General features: G+C 35.5%; 1 protein-coding gene across 3 annotated transcripts in view; it reads left to right on the top strand.

Moving 5' to 3' along the window:
• PRDM5 (PR/SET domain 5) overlaps nt 1-19,860 on the top strand; it is a 214,728-nt gene that overhangs the window by 128,326 nt on the left and 66,542 nt on the right. For all 3 annotated transcript variants that reach the window (XM_081240766.1, XM_081240765.1, XM_081240767.1), the window contains 3 exons: nt 2,709-2,802; nt 6,212-6,372; nt 9,511-9,604. In XM_081240766.1, the coding sequence (XP_081096892.1) occupies nt 2,709-2,802; nt 6,212-6,372; nt 9,511-9,604 (349 nt within the window). The remainder of the gene's footprint in view (nt 1-2,708; nt 2,803-6,211; nt 6,373-9,510; nt 9,605-19,860) is intronic.

Here is a 19,860-nt window from a genome sequence, read left to right as displayed (position 1 = left end):
CCCCCGACATCTCTTAATAGTCATCTGAACTTGTCCAAAATCGAATCCCTTATCTTTTACCCAAAGTTGTTTCTTGCTTGCTCTTTCATATATTAGTTAATGGCTAATCCATCCTACCATTACTCAGGTCACAATTTTGGAGGCATGCTTGCTTCCTTCTTTCTGTGTCTTATGCTTCATATCCAGGGCTCTCTGCAAAACCTGTTCACTTTCATAATCCAGAAGCCTCTGACTTTTCTTCACATTAGTGGCTCCCACCCTGGTATAGGTCTTAATCATCTCTTGCTTGGTTTATTGCTATTACTTCTCTAGTTTCTCTGCTTTCCCTTGTCTCCCTATATCCTGTTCTCAACACAGCCACCTTAGTGTCCTGTTAAATGCCAAGTGAATCATGCCTCTTATCTGCTTAAAACCCATTAGGGAGATTCTGTATTTCTCTCAGTAAAAGACAAAATTCCTGCAATGGCCAACCAAGCCCTACATGATTTGCTTCTCCGATTTCTCCACCTTCTCCCATTTCTGTGCCACTTCCACTTAGTTCCTATCACGCTGGCCTCCGTGGAGTTCCCTGCCTAGATCACCCAGAGGGAAACCTGCCCCTGTTCCCCCAGTGCAATCAGATCTTCTCTCAACTGTCACCTTCTCAGCCAGAATTTCCTTGACCACCTGTTTAAAATTGCTACCCCATTCTCTGAGACATTTGCTGTCCTCTTTCCCTGCTTTATTTTTCTCTGTAGCATGTATCTGATATTTTATCATTTGTTGATTGTTCCTCTCTCTCTGCTAGAGTAAGAGCTCCACAATAGCAGAGACATTTGCCTTTTTTTCCCCACAACTATATCCCCAGAATATAAAATAGGACTGGCATGTAGCAACATGAAGTGCATATCATAGACTTGGCGCAAAATAAATAATCGGTGAAATTTTAAGAGTGCTGTTTGGAGGAGAGTCCTTTTGCCCTTTTGGGGGAATTTTTATATTATTAATTTGCTATAACTCTTTATATTAGTAATTTTAAACTTTTGGTTTATGTTGCAAATATTTTCTGTGTCACTGAATATTTTTGCCTTGCAGTTTTAAACTTAATTCTCTCATCTGAGTACCCGGTTTTCTGCCATGCCTAGAAAGCCTTTTCCTACTCAAAAATTATTTAAATATTTACTCATATTTTCTTGTATATTTAGTGTCTTATTCTTCACATTAAAAAAATATAGCTGAATTGAAATGGGATTTATCTCTTGTAATGGGTGGGAAATAGACACAACTTAATTTTTCCTGAATATCTATACAGTTGCCTCACAACCATTTACTAAACAATCCACTGTTCTTATACCAATTTGAAATGCCATATTTTTCTACTAAATGTTCATATATCTCTGGTAATGAAAGAAACCTACTCTTTGTTCTATTTTATTGATATGTTTATTCCCACCTATCATTTTAATATCTCTAACTAAATAGCACATTTGAATATCTGTAGTTTATCCTGAGTTTTAAATATTTGTTCCTACCATCCTTTTTCTATGTTTTTCACAGTTGAAAACGGTCATGATAATCCCTTTCTCACTAACATTATGTTAATAGGTAATATATTTATATCTTTAATATTATAGTGTCCATTAGACAGAGAAAATGTATAAATCTGTATGCTGTGAATAAAGTGACTTTTCTTTAAATAATTCCCTTTATTTTTATACCACAGTTATCATAACATAACCCATCAATTACATGATTTGCTTTATTTTAATAAGAGAACATAGTTCAGTTTTTTACATATTAGCATTTATGGGCATTGTTATCTCACCATCCGTGGTAGAATAGAATTTTATTTACTGATTTGTGCCAAATGGGTTAATACTGATGTGTAATGGAAAACAGGTGAAGTGAGTAAGCTGTTTTTACTGTTGTTTTTTGTTTTTGATTTTTAGATCTAGCAGGTGGATTTCTGTTGTTTGTTGTTTACACATATATTTTTGTCTGTCATGGATTAATAGTGCTTCCTACATCTATGCTGCAAGTTACTGAAACTTTTTGAGCCTTAGTTTTCTCATCTATAAAATGGAGACACTAATGGTATTTTATTTATCAAATTGCTATTAGAATTAAGTGAAATAATTCATGTGAAGTGTTTAGTGTAGCATTTGATCCAAAATAACTATTTAATTAATGAGACCTGGTGTTAATTATAACATGAGTAAATGTTCTAGTTTAATTTAGGGGAAAAGCAGCACCTAGGACTGAAAATTATTTGAAGTTAGTCAGTGAAGTTGAGGGAAAAGTGTGGAAACAGCCTCCCTTTTACAGTTTCCTTTGTCTGTGTTGAAAATGTTGTACCAGCATAAAGTCTGTCCGTTGATAAAGGAGGTTTAGTCTTTAGAGAAATTACGTATCATTTCACTCTGCAAAGTAGATTCTGAGAAATCTCAATGTGTATTGAGATTAGCATTTGAGATTATAGGAGCAGTTTCCTTTACTGTTTATCAAGTTTATAATTAATTAATGTGAGAAGTTAAAAATACAGTCATTTTTTCCCCATGAACTCAGCCTATTTGTGTTCCCAGTTTTATGGGGGAAGAATGTCACCAGAAGGAACAGGATATTGTCCACCTTCCTGTCTTTCCTCGTCCCCATTATGAATCCAGGCTCCAATTATTGTAATGACTAGTTGATTCTAGAGAGTCCTGACTCACTGTTTCTTTCATCTGCAGACCCACTCTGAAGAGAGGCCTTTCCAATGTGAGGAGTGTAAAGCTTTGTTCCGGACCCCATTTTCTTTGCAGAGACACCTGCTCATACATAACAGTAAGTCACAATCCAGGCAGTTGAGGACCAAAGGAATTATATCATATTTTGTTCTTATAACCTTTGAGAATGTAGGCATCACAGAAGCGGCCCTATAAGTAGTTATGTAATCTGCTTTTAAACTTAAAAAGGACTGATAACTGCCTTTCACCTTTTCGTCCTTTATCCTTGATTTATTTTCCCACAGTAACATTAATCATTTTATGAGACATTTTATTTTATATCATTTTTCCCACTATTAAAAGCTGCGTATAAAAACATGTTGAGTAAAGTGTCTTTGAAATTTGTTCTGAAACAGATGTTTTTGTTCCCTTTTAAATATAATGATTAAGGAAACATGCCTGACTCTTTAAAACATGCAGATATCTGGCATGATTTTATTAGCTCACAGGCTTTTAAAATTGGAAAGGATCAGAGTAGACATCTAATTTAACCTCTTCATTGGAGGGGAATTGAGAAAATTGAGACTCAGAGAAGCATAGTGACATACTCAGGGTTGCACAGCACTGGGGGTAGCATCCAAGCCTGTTAGTCCAGTGTTTTCCATGCCTACTCCACTGCCTCTGATTTCTTACTTCTTTTGGCAAGGGAATTTTTGGTGGGGGTAGGGGGGAGTTAAGTTATTCACATACATACTGTGAAGTCTGTCTAGCAGTTACACTGAGAGCTGATTTTAGAATACCACAGTTTTTAGCCATGTCACTTTATTCAGAGAAGAAATTCTAATTGCTAAACACAGCTTTAAAGTGGGTTCTGTGTTCAGATGTTGAAGTAACCAGAGATTTACTACTTTACTGTATCTGAAGTTAAATAAAAATGGTATAACGTAAGTAATACATTTCTTTTAATTAGAATTGTTTAATCAGTAGAATATCCTCTAACGTGTAGTTTCTAATGCTTATTAAATTTTTAATATTTCTGAGGAAAGCAAAACAATCTTGACATTTGATTGTATGGATAAAATAGTATCTTGGAAGAAATTTTCTCTGGTCAAGTCAAAGTATCTAAAATGCAAAATAATAAAGATACTAAAGTTTTTATATTTATTGAGTGGTAATGATTGTGATGAAATGCGTCTTTTCCTATAGGAAAGACAGTGCTGAGATCTCATGTCATTCTGTATTCACCTTACAGCTCTGGAGAAGTTGTTAGTACCACTTTCCATTTTCCTTATAAAGAAGAGCTATGCATTTAAGAAATAAAATATGTCATGTAACAGCAGGAATTTCCATCCCATTTCACTGTCATTTGATTAAGAAAATGGCTAAAATAGAGAGGACAAAAGGCTATATCTTGTCTTATACAATAGGAAAGTTAAAACCCATTTAACTTCAAAACATGAGGATTGTTTTAGAAATTTACATCCGCAGTGTGGCTCCAAATATGAAAAATAAGTTGTCATAATTATTTTGGAAATTATTGTTATTTCCCAATACACTGAAAACCAAAAGGCAGGTTACTAGCTAGCTTCTTGGTTTTAAGATAGGGAAAAATCCTGATAAATTTAAGGTAAAGAAATCTGATAAAATCTCGTATCAGAATTTTAAAGTTCTGATAAACTTAAAACAAAAAAATCTGGAATTAGAATATGAAAGAAGAAAGGTATGGACTTCCTTGGTATAGCTTGAATAAGATTTTTGTACAGGAACCAATACTTTGATTCACTTAATAATTTAATGGAAATACTTTGATAGGAGCAATCGTGGAGTATTTTTTTCCAGTGCCTGAATAGATTTGGTATTATTAACATTTACAATTTTATGTCACTTGTCCTTTTACTCTCACTGGTTATACGTTTTATACAAATATCAATAAAATCTTAAATACATCTAGAAAGATATATGAAGACAAACTAGGTGACAACAGTAACACCCTGCAACAAAAAAGCACAAAGGCAACATATAAACACAGCTCTCAGAATCTATACAGTTCATGCATGGTTTGGTGTGACTTGGTTTCAAGTATCCAATTTCAGCAACTCAACAACTTCCTTAGAGACTTTAAGAGAATTTAAAGAGCCATACTTCTGTTTGAAAAGACAAAGGGAGGGTAATTTGCCTTTTCCTTTTTATTTTTGTTCTTCTTGTCATTCCTTCCTTAAATTTGGTGTGACGAAATAATAGGATCTTCACATTTCTAAATTTATGTTAGTTAAGTGGAGGGAAGGTAGAAGAGCTTGGTTGAAATTGAGGTAGTCTCTTATTTAGATGTAGAAAGTTACCTGCATATTTTGTCTCATAGTGAATATAATTTTTGAATCTGTGCTATTATAATTGTTCTCTAAAAAGGGAAAATATATGCAAATATTAGTCTGTCTTTATACAGGCTACATATGTTTTATATCTTTCTGGGAGATTCACTATCTTCTAATTGTGTACATTGATCACTTAAAATATATTTAAAATGGACTTTAGACATAGCATGGTATGAAAGTTTAAAAGGTCCCATAAACTCCCTAAACATAGCTTCTGGAGTTGCTTTCCTGCAAGCCGAGGCTATTTGATGGGAAGGTGAAAACCCTCCCAGGTACCCTCTCCAGGACGCATTTGGAAGATGCTGTGTCCCACCACGAGTTCCCTGCCCAGGAAAGAAAAGGGGCCTGAGGGCACTGCCAGGGGCCAGGTGGTGGAGGCCCCCCGCTGGACTCTAGGGTAGAGCCCCAGACCCCAGCCCTAGAGCTGGGGGGCCCTTTGAGGGGCTCTAGGGTAGAAAAGGCCAGTTGCCACTCTGGGTCCCCCTGCCCCAATCCAACTGCCTCTTTGAGAGGCAGCCCCCAAACAGTCTGAGAGCCTGGAAGTTGAAGCCCTTCCCTAGCCATTTCACAGCAGACCAAGGACTGCATTAGGGGGCCTCCAGGCCAAGTTCCTGAGATAGTGGATTTGTAGCCCTCTCCTGTCCTGGGGTGAAGGATCTGCTCTGACGTCCGCCTTCAGGGGCTTCCTTCCAGTTTACTGCCTGTGAGCCAGTTCTGCCTCTGCCCCTGAAGGCCAGAGGGAGAATGGTGGGGTGAGGGGAGTTCAGAAGGGGCCCCAAAGGCAACTCACTCTGCAGAACAGAGACCTTTTGTCAAACTCAAGCCCCTGCCTTAGAAATACATACTTTTAAAGAAAATTCATAGGGCCTTTAGAAAATTAGCGAATTCAATCCCCACATTTTCCAGTTAAAGGCACTGAGAATCTACGAAGGTTAAAGGACTCTCCCTCCCCTCACCTGATTCACACAGGGAATTAGCAAATATGGGACTGAACAGTTGTTGGAAAAATGACCTTTTATGGTTATGATAAATTGTTAGAGCTGTAAAGCTGAGTTTTTGGAGAAAACAGCAGTAAATCTGGTACATATGAGGGGGAGTTAACAGCACCCTGCTGTTGTGTCTGTGTTTCTCTTATTTGGCTTTTTCATTTCTAAGGTGAGAGGACTTTCAAGTGTCATCACTGTGATGCTACCTTTAAAAGGAAGGACACCTTAAATGTTCATGTCCAGGTGGTTCATGAAAGACACAAGAAGTATAGATGTGAGCTGTGTAATAAGGCATTTGTTACACCTTCAGTGCTTAGAAGTCATAAGAAAGTAAGTAGAAGCCTTCCGTGAGTTTGAATGGGTTACGTATTTTAACCATACAGGCGTGTATGTTAATTATCATGTGATAATCAATTTTATATGAATTTATCAACATATTTACTCAAAATAACAAATAAGAAACCCATGAGTGATAGCAGCTCTTTAGCAAATGTCTGTTTTCTTCATTTTATCAGAAGAGAATATATTTGTCATATGAAAGCAAACCTAGATTCAGGTGTGGATGCTACACGGTCCTAAACTATGCTGATAGATGGGTCTTACAATGTACTCGATGAACGGGAGCTTTTCAACTTTATACATTTTTGGATTAACGTAGGTTCCTTTTTTTAAAGATATTGAGTAGAGCTTTAATAGTTTTATTTTTCAAAGCTAGTTCAGCTATCTACTGACAAGTTATTAGACTGACTTCTTCTAGGATTAGAGTGGTCCTTCTTTATCTTGCATCCCTAGGACCTAGGGAAATTCCTGGTACAGAACAGGGACTTGATAAGTATTTGCTCAACTCGAATAAAATGATGTTCATACTGATGGTGATTTGGAGATTATTTGTGTTATGCTAATTACCTCCAGCAAATCAACAGGTTATCTTTACTTGTTGATTAAATACATTTTAAGTATATTTTTTAAATAGCAAAATTCATACTATAACTAATGCAGTTGAAAGTTTTCATGTTGACTTCAGAAATGACTGTGAAGTGTGGTAGTTCTCTGCTGCTCGGTGTGTCCTGCCTAGTGAATGTGAAGTGGCTTCTGTGTCATTATGACTTTTATTTTGGAACCTGTCCTTAATAAAGCTGTTTCAAAAGAACTGGACTGAGTAACTTTCTTTTCTTGTATCTTTAATGCTGATTAATAATGATTCTGTCTTCTCTTTTCAAAGCTCTGAATAGAATAATCTTTCAACTTTCTTTGATTGGATTACTTTTTCATGAATTTAATAGACTTTGGTTATGTTTTAATCAATGAGGGAAAGTATAGTGAATTTTCAAGAAAGATATAGTTGTTTGTCTGCAGTAACAGATTATCATAGAATATATTTTGCAGTGCATTGTTCATTTTTGTCTCATACATTTATCCAGTATTGTTCTCATAGTGATGTTTCCATGCTTTCTAACCATATTTAAGATTTTTTAGTGTTATACTTTCAATATCTTATAATACCAGCCAATCAAATTCTGTACCTAATAATAATATATATTTTTGAATTAAGCCAAAAAGAACACTTTAATTATTTTAATTAATATTGCCATAATATCCTTTAGTTTGAAACTTACATTACTGAAGTACTATAAGTAACTGAGTATAAGTAGGTGAACAATGAAATACTTATGTAGCAGCAAAAGAAATCCTGTGGATTTTATAAAGATACTACAAAGAACTTGGTAGTTTCCTGTTTGGAATAATCCCATGTTGTAATAATAGACGTATACAATTCCTAAACAACCTTATATTAATCAGGAAAGAATTGCCATATTTTGTCCCTTCTGTCAGGGAGTGAGAAGAACACAGGTCTGTTATATGTTAAAATGTTATACCATTTTCTTTAAATTGAACCATAATGTGGACCATGGGAGTAACAGCTCTTACTGAGGTGTAAAGAATGTATAACTGTTTTGTATAAGAACTTGTAATGAAAATGGAAAGTTAAGTGCTGCCAATTGAAGAATCAAGGAGATGTTTGTTGTAGACAGTATCACTGGCTAGTGTGGCTGTTGATTAGACTGTATTCCTCAAACTTGAATGTAATATAAATCTTTTTCAAGGGAAAAAAATCTAAAGGACACTGAAGTTGACTAAGATATTTCATTTATAACTCTTTTAAAAATTACAAATATGATAGTGTATATCCAAATATAGATTATAATTCAAATATGAAAATTTATAAATTAAATATCAACCAATAAGGTTATAAACCAATTATATTAAAGTTAACAATTGATTTAATATGGAAGATGAGAATGTTTTGCTAAGTTAGTGGTTCCTCGAGGTTGTCAGGTTCTGACATAATTACCTCACCCTTTTTTCTCTATCCCAGCTAGCCTGTCTTTCCTTTCTGGGAACACATCATTTTTAAAAAACCTTTCCTGTTCTTTCTACATTAGCTCATGGCAATTCAAATAATAATACTTGCCAGTAATTTGCGTAAAAACAAAGGCAAACACAGGCCCTGGAAGTTCTGTTTTGTGACGGTGGTGGTAACCCCGATGATCCACTATATGCTTTTATTCATATTTAGGTTATCATTGAAGTTAACAATTCTAAAAAGGGTCTGAGAGAATGTGCAGGTATCTGAAGTAATTGCCTCCTTCTCCTAAGTTTGAAAACCAATGGGACTTGAGAAGTAGCTCTGCCGCCTCATTTATTGGAATGACCTATTTTGATGTTGGTAGAAACACTGGTCGCCTGATGAGATTGTGAGACAAGTTTAAAACACCTCATCTGCCTCCTTTTTTGGGAGAGGTCACTCTTTTTTTCTTTGAACTCTCTTAACATTGTATTGAAACTGGCTTTGGTGATACTCATTCCCCTTTTCTTGTGTGGTGGTTTTATGCCCAGGTTAAAGGTATTGAAGGCAGCAGTGATCTTTCAAATTGACTGTTCAGTTAACACCTGCTGAATTTAAAGATCAAATCAGATTTATATTCCTTTTTGCTTTGCAGTAAAATCAGTCCAGTCTGACAAACATGATGCAAGTAACAGATTACTTTATTGAGATTAATTCTGTCCTCAAGCGCTAAATACACACAAAGAATGTGAAAAATGCTTCGAAGGAAGTGTTTCTTGGCAGCAGTCAAGGGCAGCTGTAGCCCCATTTTGATTATGTGGTTTTGTTAACATATACTGGTTTTGTATAACTTAATCATTTTTAGATAGGGGCTCCATAAAGGCTTAAAATGTAAACTGCAGAGTTATTTTCAAATTAACACTAACGCATGATTCTTAGAGGTTTTTTTGAACCAGTGGGAATAACCATGATAAATTGTTTAAAATCTCATTGTGATATTAAATCATTTTAAAGGAACATAATCCTGGGAAAAAAAGGATTTACTGTTGTCAGAGGCACTTAATCATTTTAACCTCATTCTTTATATTTGTTCTCAACCTTTTTTATTCCTTTCCGTTTAGACACATACAGGAGAAAAGGAGAAAATCTGCCCATATTGTGGCCAGAAATTTGCCAGCAGTGGTACACTGAGAGTTCATATCCGTAGCCACACAGGTATGTAGATAAAAACAACATAGAGAAATCAAATTCTTCCAAGAGAAGGAGTTTATAATTTTACAAAATGACTCCAAGATTAAGAATTAATCTTGACTGTTTTCTCTCTTGTAAAGTTTTATAGCATCTAGTTTCTTACTCTAGAAAAATTTTGAATAAGTACACTTTCCCAAACTAACTTAAATGTCTAAAGTGGAAACTGATTGATGTTTGGTTGTGAAATAACTGTGATTTACTTTATATACTATTCTAATAGATGGAATAGGGTGTAGCAGTTTTATAGAAGGCTAAGGGCCTCCTCTTAAAAATCCCTCCTGTAACTCGCATCAAATGTGGCCCTTTAAAACGTAAAAAGTCCTTGGAATGTGGCTTGAATGCTGTAAGATTTTATTGGATGCAAGGGTGATGTGACCATAGTATCTGTTATGCCATGAATTGCTTCCTAAAGGGTTTTCTTCATTTCTTACAACTTCCTGTGTAATTTCTCCCATGAGAAAGGGCTGTGCCCTAGTGAAGGGTGAATGAACAGCTAAATATTCTTCAAAGAACTTTGTTTGGGTTTTATCTGTCATGTAGAGAAGTTCTTGAAAAGACTTGAAAGAATACTCTTAATTTTGATAGCCAGATTATTGTATGTGAATCTTAAGTGGTTCTCAGTAGCTGGACTGTGTTTGGTAAGCTGTGTAACTGGATTAAATTGCTGAAGCTTTTTATTCAAGAGCCGTAGTATTTGACTTTCTTTATCATTGTGTCCCTAGCTCCTAGCTCAGTGTTTAGCACAATAACTGTGTTGTGAATGAAGAAATGTTAGTTTAAGCAGGTCAAAGAATAATACTGTGATTATTATACAAAGGTGGAGAAAAAAGGACAGCCATGCAGCATAATTTCTTATTTTGGAAATTTTCTGGCTAAAGCTGAAAAGCGTAGTTCAACTTAGTAGTTGTCATCTTAGAATAGCCTCTTAAATACTTTCAAATGAAACATATAACCAAGAACAGATCAAGCATTATACATGATGGCTGTGGAATAATGGGCATCCTAAAGAAGGAAAGGAGATCTTCTTGACTAGAAGTATCTAGAGAAAGTGAGGCTTTCAGGACAAAGTCCAGAAACAGAACACAACAAAAAGAAAAGTAGAGAGAAGCAAAAAGAAAAGGGCAGCAGAGAATCATGCTGAGGGCAGGTGGACTTAAAATAGCACCAGAGACTGTTAGCACCATGTCCTGATTGTACAGAAGAGGCAAGTAAATGATGAAGAGAGAGGAGAGAGAGCTCTGAAGTCCCAGGCCAGCCCCGAAACTTAACAATGTAGTCTTTGACGTCAGTGAGCACCACTCTCTTCTGTGTTTTGGGGGCCATGCGGAATTGTGGCAGACATGGTTAAGGGCGAGAGTGAAATCAACAGCCTTCCATTCTGGATCCGTAGTTCTTAGAAGACATCTTTGTGCCACCCTGAAAATGTAACTTACAATTTGCTCCGCAGATTTTATGTCTGTATGTGTGTGCTTGTGCGTATAATTTGTATATGGAAGGAGGGCAACTAGGAGATGGGGAAAGTGTATTATTTCTGTGTATCATAGTAATAAGTTTAGAGTAATGCCCTGAGACAGTATCATGTAATTGAATTATGGTTGATATAGTGTGTTTTTAAAAGGCAGTGATTATTGTTCAGAATTCATTAAAACATGTATTTCAGCATAGAAAAGGTGAATCCACTCATAGAACACTTGATTATTCAAAATAATTCCATCCTTGAGAATTCCATGTGCCTACATTTTATTTTACTTGTAGAGAATGGGCAGTGGAGAAGAATAAACTTAAACTAGTAATTTCTTATAAAATTTTAATTATTATCCGCTACAAAGTTGCAATAATAATAAGATTTTTTTGAGCTCCAAGAATTCTCTGTGATAAAAATATTGATAAATATATGTAGGTTTTTTTTGTTGTCATGTTATGTTCTATAGTATCTGTAATCTATAGAATATTTTTTAAAATTCAAATCTTCTTTATATGATCTGGTTATTTAAATGTTGTACAGGTTCTGGTTTATTGGTTTCTGATCAAGAAAACTGGCCAGCTAAATTCAGACAACAGTGCTAAGGCACAGTCAGCCAATATATACATCTAAATAAGTAAAGTAAAAATATAAAGGTGGCTTATGTGTTTATGTATGTCCACACAAATAGTTGTATAATTATTTATTTACAATTATTATTTACTTATAACTGGATTTTTCTGTTTAAAATCAGACTCATTTCATTTTCACATTTTACAATTCTTCTTTGAGTTATTATGATGTGAAGCCTATGTTTTTGGTGACAGTTGCCTGGCAGCATGGCTGGGGCTGTATTTGAAGTGGTTGTGTCAAGCAACAGAGGTGACTGCGGAGACCTGGCAGGTTGCCGGTGTCTGGGCTTCCGTAACAGTCCTGGCGTGGATTTCTTTTCCTGCATGGACTAATGCTGCTTTTGCTTCTCTTTTATTCGCTTTGTCCTGTCCTCGTGCATCCATTTTCCCTTCCAAGCTGGAACCTGGCTCAGTGACCAAATGGGTTTATGTAGTTATTTTTCTTCTATAATGATAAAGCTCGCATTTCGAGTTCTATAAATTCACTTTTTCTCTCTTTATTATTTTTTCTTATGAAATCACGTGATTTAATTCAGCCTTTTCCCACACTAGGTTTAACGATTTATGTTCGTGCTATAGGGTAACACACGTACGGGGTCACAGCCTATTGTGTAGGAAACATTTTAGTTATATACTGTTAGGGAGCACGCAGTGAAGTGGCGAGGACCCTGAGTGAAGATGGGGTGGGAAGGGTCAGGACAGACAGCTGATGCAGCCTCTGAGGAACAGGGCCCTCTGGATCATTGGTGCTCACGTTTTGGCCTCAACACTCCATATCATCTCAAAAATAATTGAGGACCCTGGGAAGCTTTTGTCTGTGTGGGTTGTGTCTGTAGCTATTTCCTATATTAGAAATTAAAGCTGAGAACATTTAACAATATTTATTAATTTGTTAAAAATAACAATAAGAAACGCATTATATGTTAACATAAACAACATATTTTATAGAAAGTAGCTACATTTTTCTAATCAGAAATAATATTGTGAGACAGGAGACATTGTTTTACATTTCTGAAACTCTCTTTAATGTCTGGTTCAAGAGGAGACAGGTTCTCATGTCTGTTTCTTCATTCATCCTGCTGCAACATGTTCTTTTGATTGCAGAATTTGAAGAAAATCTGGCCTCACATAGGTATGCAGTTAGAAGAGGAGAGTTCTTAACTAGCCTTTGTAAATAATTCTGGATATTATTTATTACTACAGTAAAACTCAAAAAGTGGTAGTTTTTTTCTTCTTTTAAGTCTTGTGTTGTGGAACTTAAAATCATCTCCGTGAACTTCTCTTATTCTGTCGCATTAAAATCCATTGGTGTGTCTTGCACTTTGAATGATCTTTTACCCATGCATGATTCTGTAACATGATGTACAGATCATTTGGAAAATATTGGCTCACTGAGTTACGTGGATCCTCCACATGTGTTAATGTCATCACCGATCTCATTAGGCAAGTCTTAAGTATTTGGAAGCCTTCAAGCACATGGTAGCATGTATAGATTTTCCAACATTCTAAATTTTGCTTTGACTGCTCTAATTCTTATGTTTGGTAAGAAACACTTCCCTCCCTCCCTCCCTTCCTTCGTTCCTTCTTTCTTTTGAAATGACAGTCTTCTTTTATTTTCAAAAAACCAATGTTTACCAAATACCAAATCTGAATAACCATATTTTGTATGTCAATCATTTTGTTTCAAGTAAAAATGGTGTTCCATGAAAAAAAGCTGTTAACTGAGCTCATGACTCAATCACACAAGTGCTTTTCCTTCAGACAACTTTAATATATCAATATGCATTACAAGTACTTATTTCCCATTTTATAACTAAGAATATGAAAATATCATACTCAAGAGTTAGGGTTTAATAAAATTAATAATTTTTACTTCATCAAGGACATTCTGTTCATGAAACCAGCATGTATTTCTGTTATGAGTGTGTGGCTGTGAAGATGCAGTGATGACTAGTACCATCAGATGCCACTGTCTTGATCTGCACCAAGGCCCAGCAGTTTTACCCACTGTTACTTGTGTACCATTAGTGCAAAATCAACACAGTGAAAAAGGAAAATAGCATAATAATATTATTGTGAAAATAGTTTTGACCATGAAGACCTCATGAAAGAATCTTGGGGATCCCCAGGAGTGCACAGACCATATTTTGGGAAATAATGCTCTAGAAGGACCACCTAGCCAATGATAAATGCCTAGGAAAATAGGAGTGTGTGTGTGTGTGAGAGAGAGAGAGAGAGAGAGAGAGTGTGTGTGTGTGTGTGTGTGTGTTGGGGTCAGGTGAGGTAGAAGTTGCAGAGAAGAATGTGTTGCCTGTGCAGGTAAGGATCCAACTGACAGAGGCCATCCTGTTTAAATGACACCATTTCTCTCATTTGATTGCTCAGACTGGTTTGGTTCCAACTGTTACTCTGTCTTTTGTGATAAATTCTTAAGCTGCTGCTGCTGCTTCTACTGCTACTGCTACTGAAACATGTTAATTGTCAGTGCCTTTGCTGGAATCTGGATTTTAAAAAGTCGGGTGATGAGTAGGAGGTGTGCCAACGGTGCACTTTTATAGGTACCGTTTGCTGTTGGGTTGGTATGTTATGTTTATGATTGTAAACAGAAAACCATTTAAAGCTTTCCAACTTTGGGCATATTTATAGGTATACTGCGGACCTTACCTCTCAAATTTGCCTGCCGATAGAACCTTTCTAAAAGGTTATCCTACCAGTAAGCTATTTCCTACTATTTGAAATCCTTTAGTTGGGGTTTGGAGGAGTCTGAGTTATAGTGAGATTGCACAACTTTCCCCACCTAGAGAGTTGTCCTGCTCAGTAGGAGTGAGTCCCAATGTGTCGCCTCCTCTACCTTCCTCTGCCATGGGAGTCTACTTCAGGTAATGGAAAGGGTAGCACTTCAGAAACAACCAATTTGAATTCAAATCCTGACCTCTGCCGCTTACTAGCCTTGCAGTTTTGAGCAAACTACTTAACCTCTCTGAATCTACTTTACCTCATAAGTCCTTTGTGGAGAATAAATTGAATCGTGTCTGTAAAATACTTAGTGCTGCTGGTTCATAGTATTAATAGATGGTCAGTTAATTGTCATAAGTATAGTCTCTGAAAGTCTTCTGTAATATTCCCACTGAAGACTACTTTTCCAAAATTAAATGAATCATTGAATTGTATTCATTAACATTGGGTGGCAAGGCTTTATTGAATGATGTAGTTTCTTATCCTCCTTTTCTTTGGTTTTTCTTTCTTACAGGACATCATACTGAGAATTTTATGTTCAATATCTTTCCTTTTCTTTCTTTCAACTTTATCAAGATCTTAAATTGTTGAATATGCTGGAACTTTAATAGCTTAGTTTATAAACATAATCTGGATTAACTATTGATAAGGAACTAAGTTAACATCATGATGTCTGGCATAATCATGGAATTTTCTTAACATATTACCTTTGGAAAAATGCACGTTAGAGGGGTATGTTCCTGATTAACTAAGCCTTTCTTTTTAATAAGTATTTAATAAAGGGGAACTCAGTTGGAAAAATTATTTTTGGTAGTATTTTAAAATCTGATCTATTGTATGCCTCACTACTTTCTTTATTGAAATTAAACCATAATGACCTCCAGAATAATCTTTCACAAATTAATTGACCATATGACATCAAAACTTGTCCTTGGCTTTTAAAATTATTACTACCTTCTTTATTAAACATAAACCCTAAGTATGCTTGATTACTAAGTCCAAAAAGGCAGTAAGGTTTGTTTAAAAAATATTGTCCTGTTCCTTGAAGAACTGTTTATAAATAGCAAAAAATTTGAGATTGAGCCCGCATATCCAACATTCAGGAGATTGGTTATATAAATTATGGTATATCTATAAATTGGGATATTATATAGACAATAAAAATGATTGTATAAATATATATTAACATGTAAAGAAATGAGAATGATAAGTTACAAAATAAAATATTATATTTTTGTAAGGATAAAACATTGTTATATTAAGGTCTTAAAGGTTAAATACTAAATTAGTAACTGGTTATTTCTGTGTATTGTGAATATGGATAGTTTGAATTTTCTTCATGATTTTCTGTGTTTTCTAATTTTTCTATAATAATTTTCTTGTACAATAAAAATATTTAAAGTATATTAATCTTATATTATGATTATGCAGGTAACTGTTACTGTCAGAACATTCCTGCTAAATTACTTAGGTGTGACACGTCTTTGCACCTTACTGTCAAATGGGCCAGCAAGAAGAAGTACGTAGAAAAATATATGTTGAGACAAATGAGAATAAGAAAGCAAATATGGTAATATTAAGCCCAAGTGAGGGTATATAGTGTTCATTGCACTATTTTTCTAATTTTTCTTCATGTTTGAAAATTTTCCTAATTAAAAGTGGGAGTGTATTATTTCAATGAGAACAATGGAATGGACACAGATGCCAGCCAAGTGCAGCTGAGATCTGTCTCCTGAACATCCAGCTTCATAGCTCATGTCTTGTGTACATCTCCCTCAGAGCCTAGTTCTTTCAGCAGGGAAGACTACATTCTTTAAACAAAACAGACTTTTGTTGTTTTGGTTTTTGCTTACAGTTATACTGCTCAGAGAGAACTCAGATTCTTCTGGAGAAGCAGAGTACCGTTACTTCATGCTTAGCCATCTTGAAAAAGGAATTCCATGAAATTTGCAATTCTCTTGGATTATTCAGGAGTTTTTTTTGAAATACTTTGGAAAGCATATGTATTATTTTATAAAAGAAGGTGTAAAGAATTGATGAGGCTCACCCAATCAAGCTATTATCCTACTTAAAACTTTTCATTGGTTTCCCCTTACCTTGTGCAAATGAACATCCCTTGCACTTGACATCCCAGGCTCCTTTACTGGGCTTCTTTCACTCCCCTCCAGTCTCCAATTAAATGTTACTTTCTCCCTGATGTGTTACCTGCCCATCGCTTCACTCCCCTCTTATTAGGTTGGCATGCTCTATGGTGTACTTCTCTCCACACAGCACCCTTCAGATGCTGGCACTTCTTCAGTAGTTTGTAGATTCTTGGTTGCTTAGAGCTGTGCCCATATCTGATTTCTTACTTGTTTCCTATTCAGAGCACTACCTGGCATAGAGAAAGACCTGAGTGAATGTTTCTTGAATAAGTAAAAGTATCTACAAGTAGATTGCAGTACCTGTAGGATAGTGGGAAGGATACTGGCTTCATAGTGAGAAGTCCCAGATCTGAATCCAAATTTAATTGACCATAGAACCATTTTTTCATATAATACCCACAAAAGTGTGTGGAATTCACTTCGAGAAATGTTAGCATCAAAGAGTAAAATTGCTGAACTCCTCAATCTATCAGCTGGGCCTACTCACAATGTAGTAAGCTTTTGCTTTTCTTTCCATTCTTCACCTCTTTGTTTCATCATGCAATTGGTGGGAAACAGATTGTATAACAAATAATAGTCAGCAACATGGTTCAAGACCTAGCTCACCAATGCATATAAAATTACCACACTTGGGCCTCCCTGGTGGCGCAGTGATTGAGAGTCCGCCTGCCGATGCAGGGGATACGGGTTCGTGCCCCGGTCTGGGAGGATCCCATATGCCGCGGAGCGGCTGGGCCCGTGAGCCATGGCCGCTGGGCCTGCGCGTCCGGAGCCTGTGCTCCGCAACGGGAGAGGCCACAACAGTGAGAGGCCCGCATACCGCAAAAAGAAAAAAAAAAAAAAAAAAAAAAAAAAAAAAAAAATTACCACACTTCAGTAAAGGAACAAAGAACAATATTTAGCCAACCAGCACTCAAATTTACTGTGACTCCTTTCAGCTTGGAATTGCCTAGTTTTTTAAATTGTCATTAGAAAAAACAGAGAGGAATACTAGCCCTGACAAACTGCCCATCCATTTTGTTTGATGAATCAATTCTATAGCAACTAGAATGATTACAAACAATTGTGTGGTATATTATAGTCTCTTGCACTATGTAGCCTCTCATCTACTAGAGATTTTGAGGGTTCCCATTGTTTGGTATATATGAATGTCTCTTCTCAGTTATGATATTATACTTACTTTATCTGTTCCCTCACTAGATTCTAAGCTGAAGGGCAGGGCAGATCTGGCTCAGGTTTTTAATCAAGTTAATTGAAGGAGGAGGGAACCTTTCTCAAATATTTTCTAAGTTAATCCTTTTATAGTCAGTGTGATGGGTTTCCAATATCATTTTCATTTTCTAGGTAAAGAAGCTCAGATTCAGAGAAGCAAATGACCTATCCAAAGTAATAAGATCCAAATCTTTTTACTTCAAATTCTGTTTTATTTTTGTGTTCTCTTCTTTCTTTTCTTTTTTTTTTTTTTGCTACACGGTTACATAGCTGCTACATAGTTGTTATTAGTACCACAAAAATTACAAAAATTTTATAACTTTTCCAGTATAAAAGATGAGTGAAATTCTGAAAGTATTATATTATTTCTGTAGTATGAAAATTTTATGCTTTAGAGCCAAATGAAAGGTGTTTTGGTGTTTTGATTTTTTTTTTTTTAAGCAGCATTTACTTGGTCATTTACTTCTGACTCATTTTTATAGTGGACAGTAACACAGAGAAAATGATTAAGTTTAGTTTCACCAGATTCTTTTTTTTTTTTTAAATTGACTTTGTTTTTAGGGCAGTTTTAGGTTCACGGCAAAATTGAGAGGAAGGTACAGAGATTTCCCCATCTACTTCCTCCCCCATGCATATGTAATTTCCCCTACTATCAATATTCCTAACCAGACTGGTATGTTTGCTATAATTGACGAACCTACATTGACACATTATAATCACCCAAAGTCCATAGTTTACCTTATGGTTCAGTGTTGGTGTTGCACATTCTGTGGGTTTGGACAAATGTGTAATGACATGTATCCACCATTATTATATCATCCAGAGTATTTTCACTGCTTTAAAAATCCACTTAGCTTTGTGTGTTCATCTCACAATTCTCAACCCCTGGCAACCACTGATCTTTTTACTTTCTGCATAGTTTTTTGTTTTCCAGAATGTCATATAGTTGGACAGATTACTTCTTTTATTTCTGGGAAATGATTATTAATTGATAGTTGAGCCTTTCAGTGAGATGGATGTACATTTGAATACACTGCAATGTGATGAGATTTTTATAGAGGTAATAGTCTTTTCATCATTTTCCCATTATGTTGAAGGAGTCAGTTTCACTTTGTTTTTATGGTATTCAAACTGTACATCAATATCTGGGGAAGTCAGTTTTCTTTTTTGTGACATCAAATAACACTAAGCTTTATGAAGAAGAAATATGATTTCAGTTTATGTTTCTTTCTTCCAGTTTGCCATTTGGCATCTCTCATCGTGTCCTATTTGGTATAGTGACAGTGCTGCTTTGTGTAGTGTTAAATGCAGTTTTCTTCGTGTTAACTTTCTTACAGCAGGCTTTATTTTATTGACTCATGGCTGTGGTCATTCTGTATGGCGTGATCACTTAGCTGTTGGATTACTACCCGTCTTTTAGTGCTGGGAGGGATCTTCTTATTTATGTCTCTGTTGTCTTTTTTTGTTAATAGTGTTTAAAAACTACATTTTAAAAATCTCTCCAATTCTTTCGTGTTTCGATTGATTTTTTTCCTTTACTACTTTAAATAACCAACCAGTTGTATCCTTGATTCACCCTCTTTCTTCTTTGTCTACTGCCTCTCTGTCTTCTATTCCCATTGCTGCCATATCGTACTGCTAGGGTGAAGTATGGCAAACTCTGGTTTTTCCATTAACATTGAAAATATTATTTGTCACACACCTTGTATCTACCTTCTAAAGTCCACTCATTCTTCATAATTAGGTGATTAGAGTAAGGACGTGCGTGGCAAGTGTGCACAAGACATCTGCTTGTATAGATTATTAAAATATAATAGTCTTCACTTTTAGAAAAGAAAGGAACTTCAGAAGTTTTCTAGTTCAAGCCTTTTAATTGAACTAATGCCCAGAAAAATACAATGATTTGCTAAGGTTACATAACTTATATGTGGTTCTTCTAGAACTAAACTAAGGCTTAAACTTTTTCCAGTATATCACATTGCTGGTATTTTTATTTCTTCTTCTTTACCATGCCTCCTAACCTTTACTGTTACT

This window comes from Mesoplodon bidens (genome assembly GCF_964165515.1).
Source record: "Mesoplodon bidens genome assembly, chromosome: 1".
Taxonomy (NCBI): Eukaryota; Metazoa; Chordata; class Mammalia; order Artiodactyla; family Ziphiidae; genus Mesoplodon; species Mesoplodon bidens.
The sequence above is the reverse complement of the archived record's forward strand: the minus strand, read 5'-3'. Positions and strand labels throughout refer to the sequence as shown.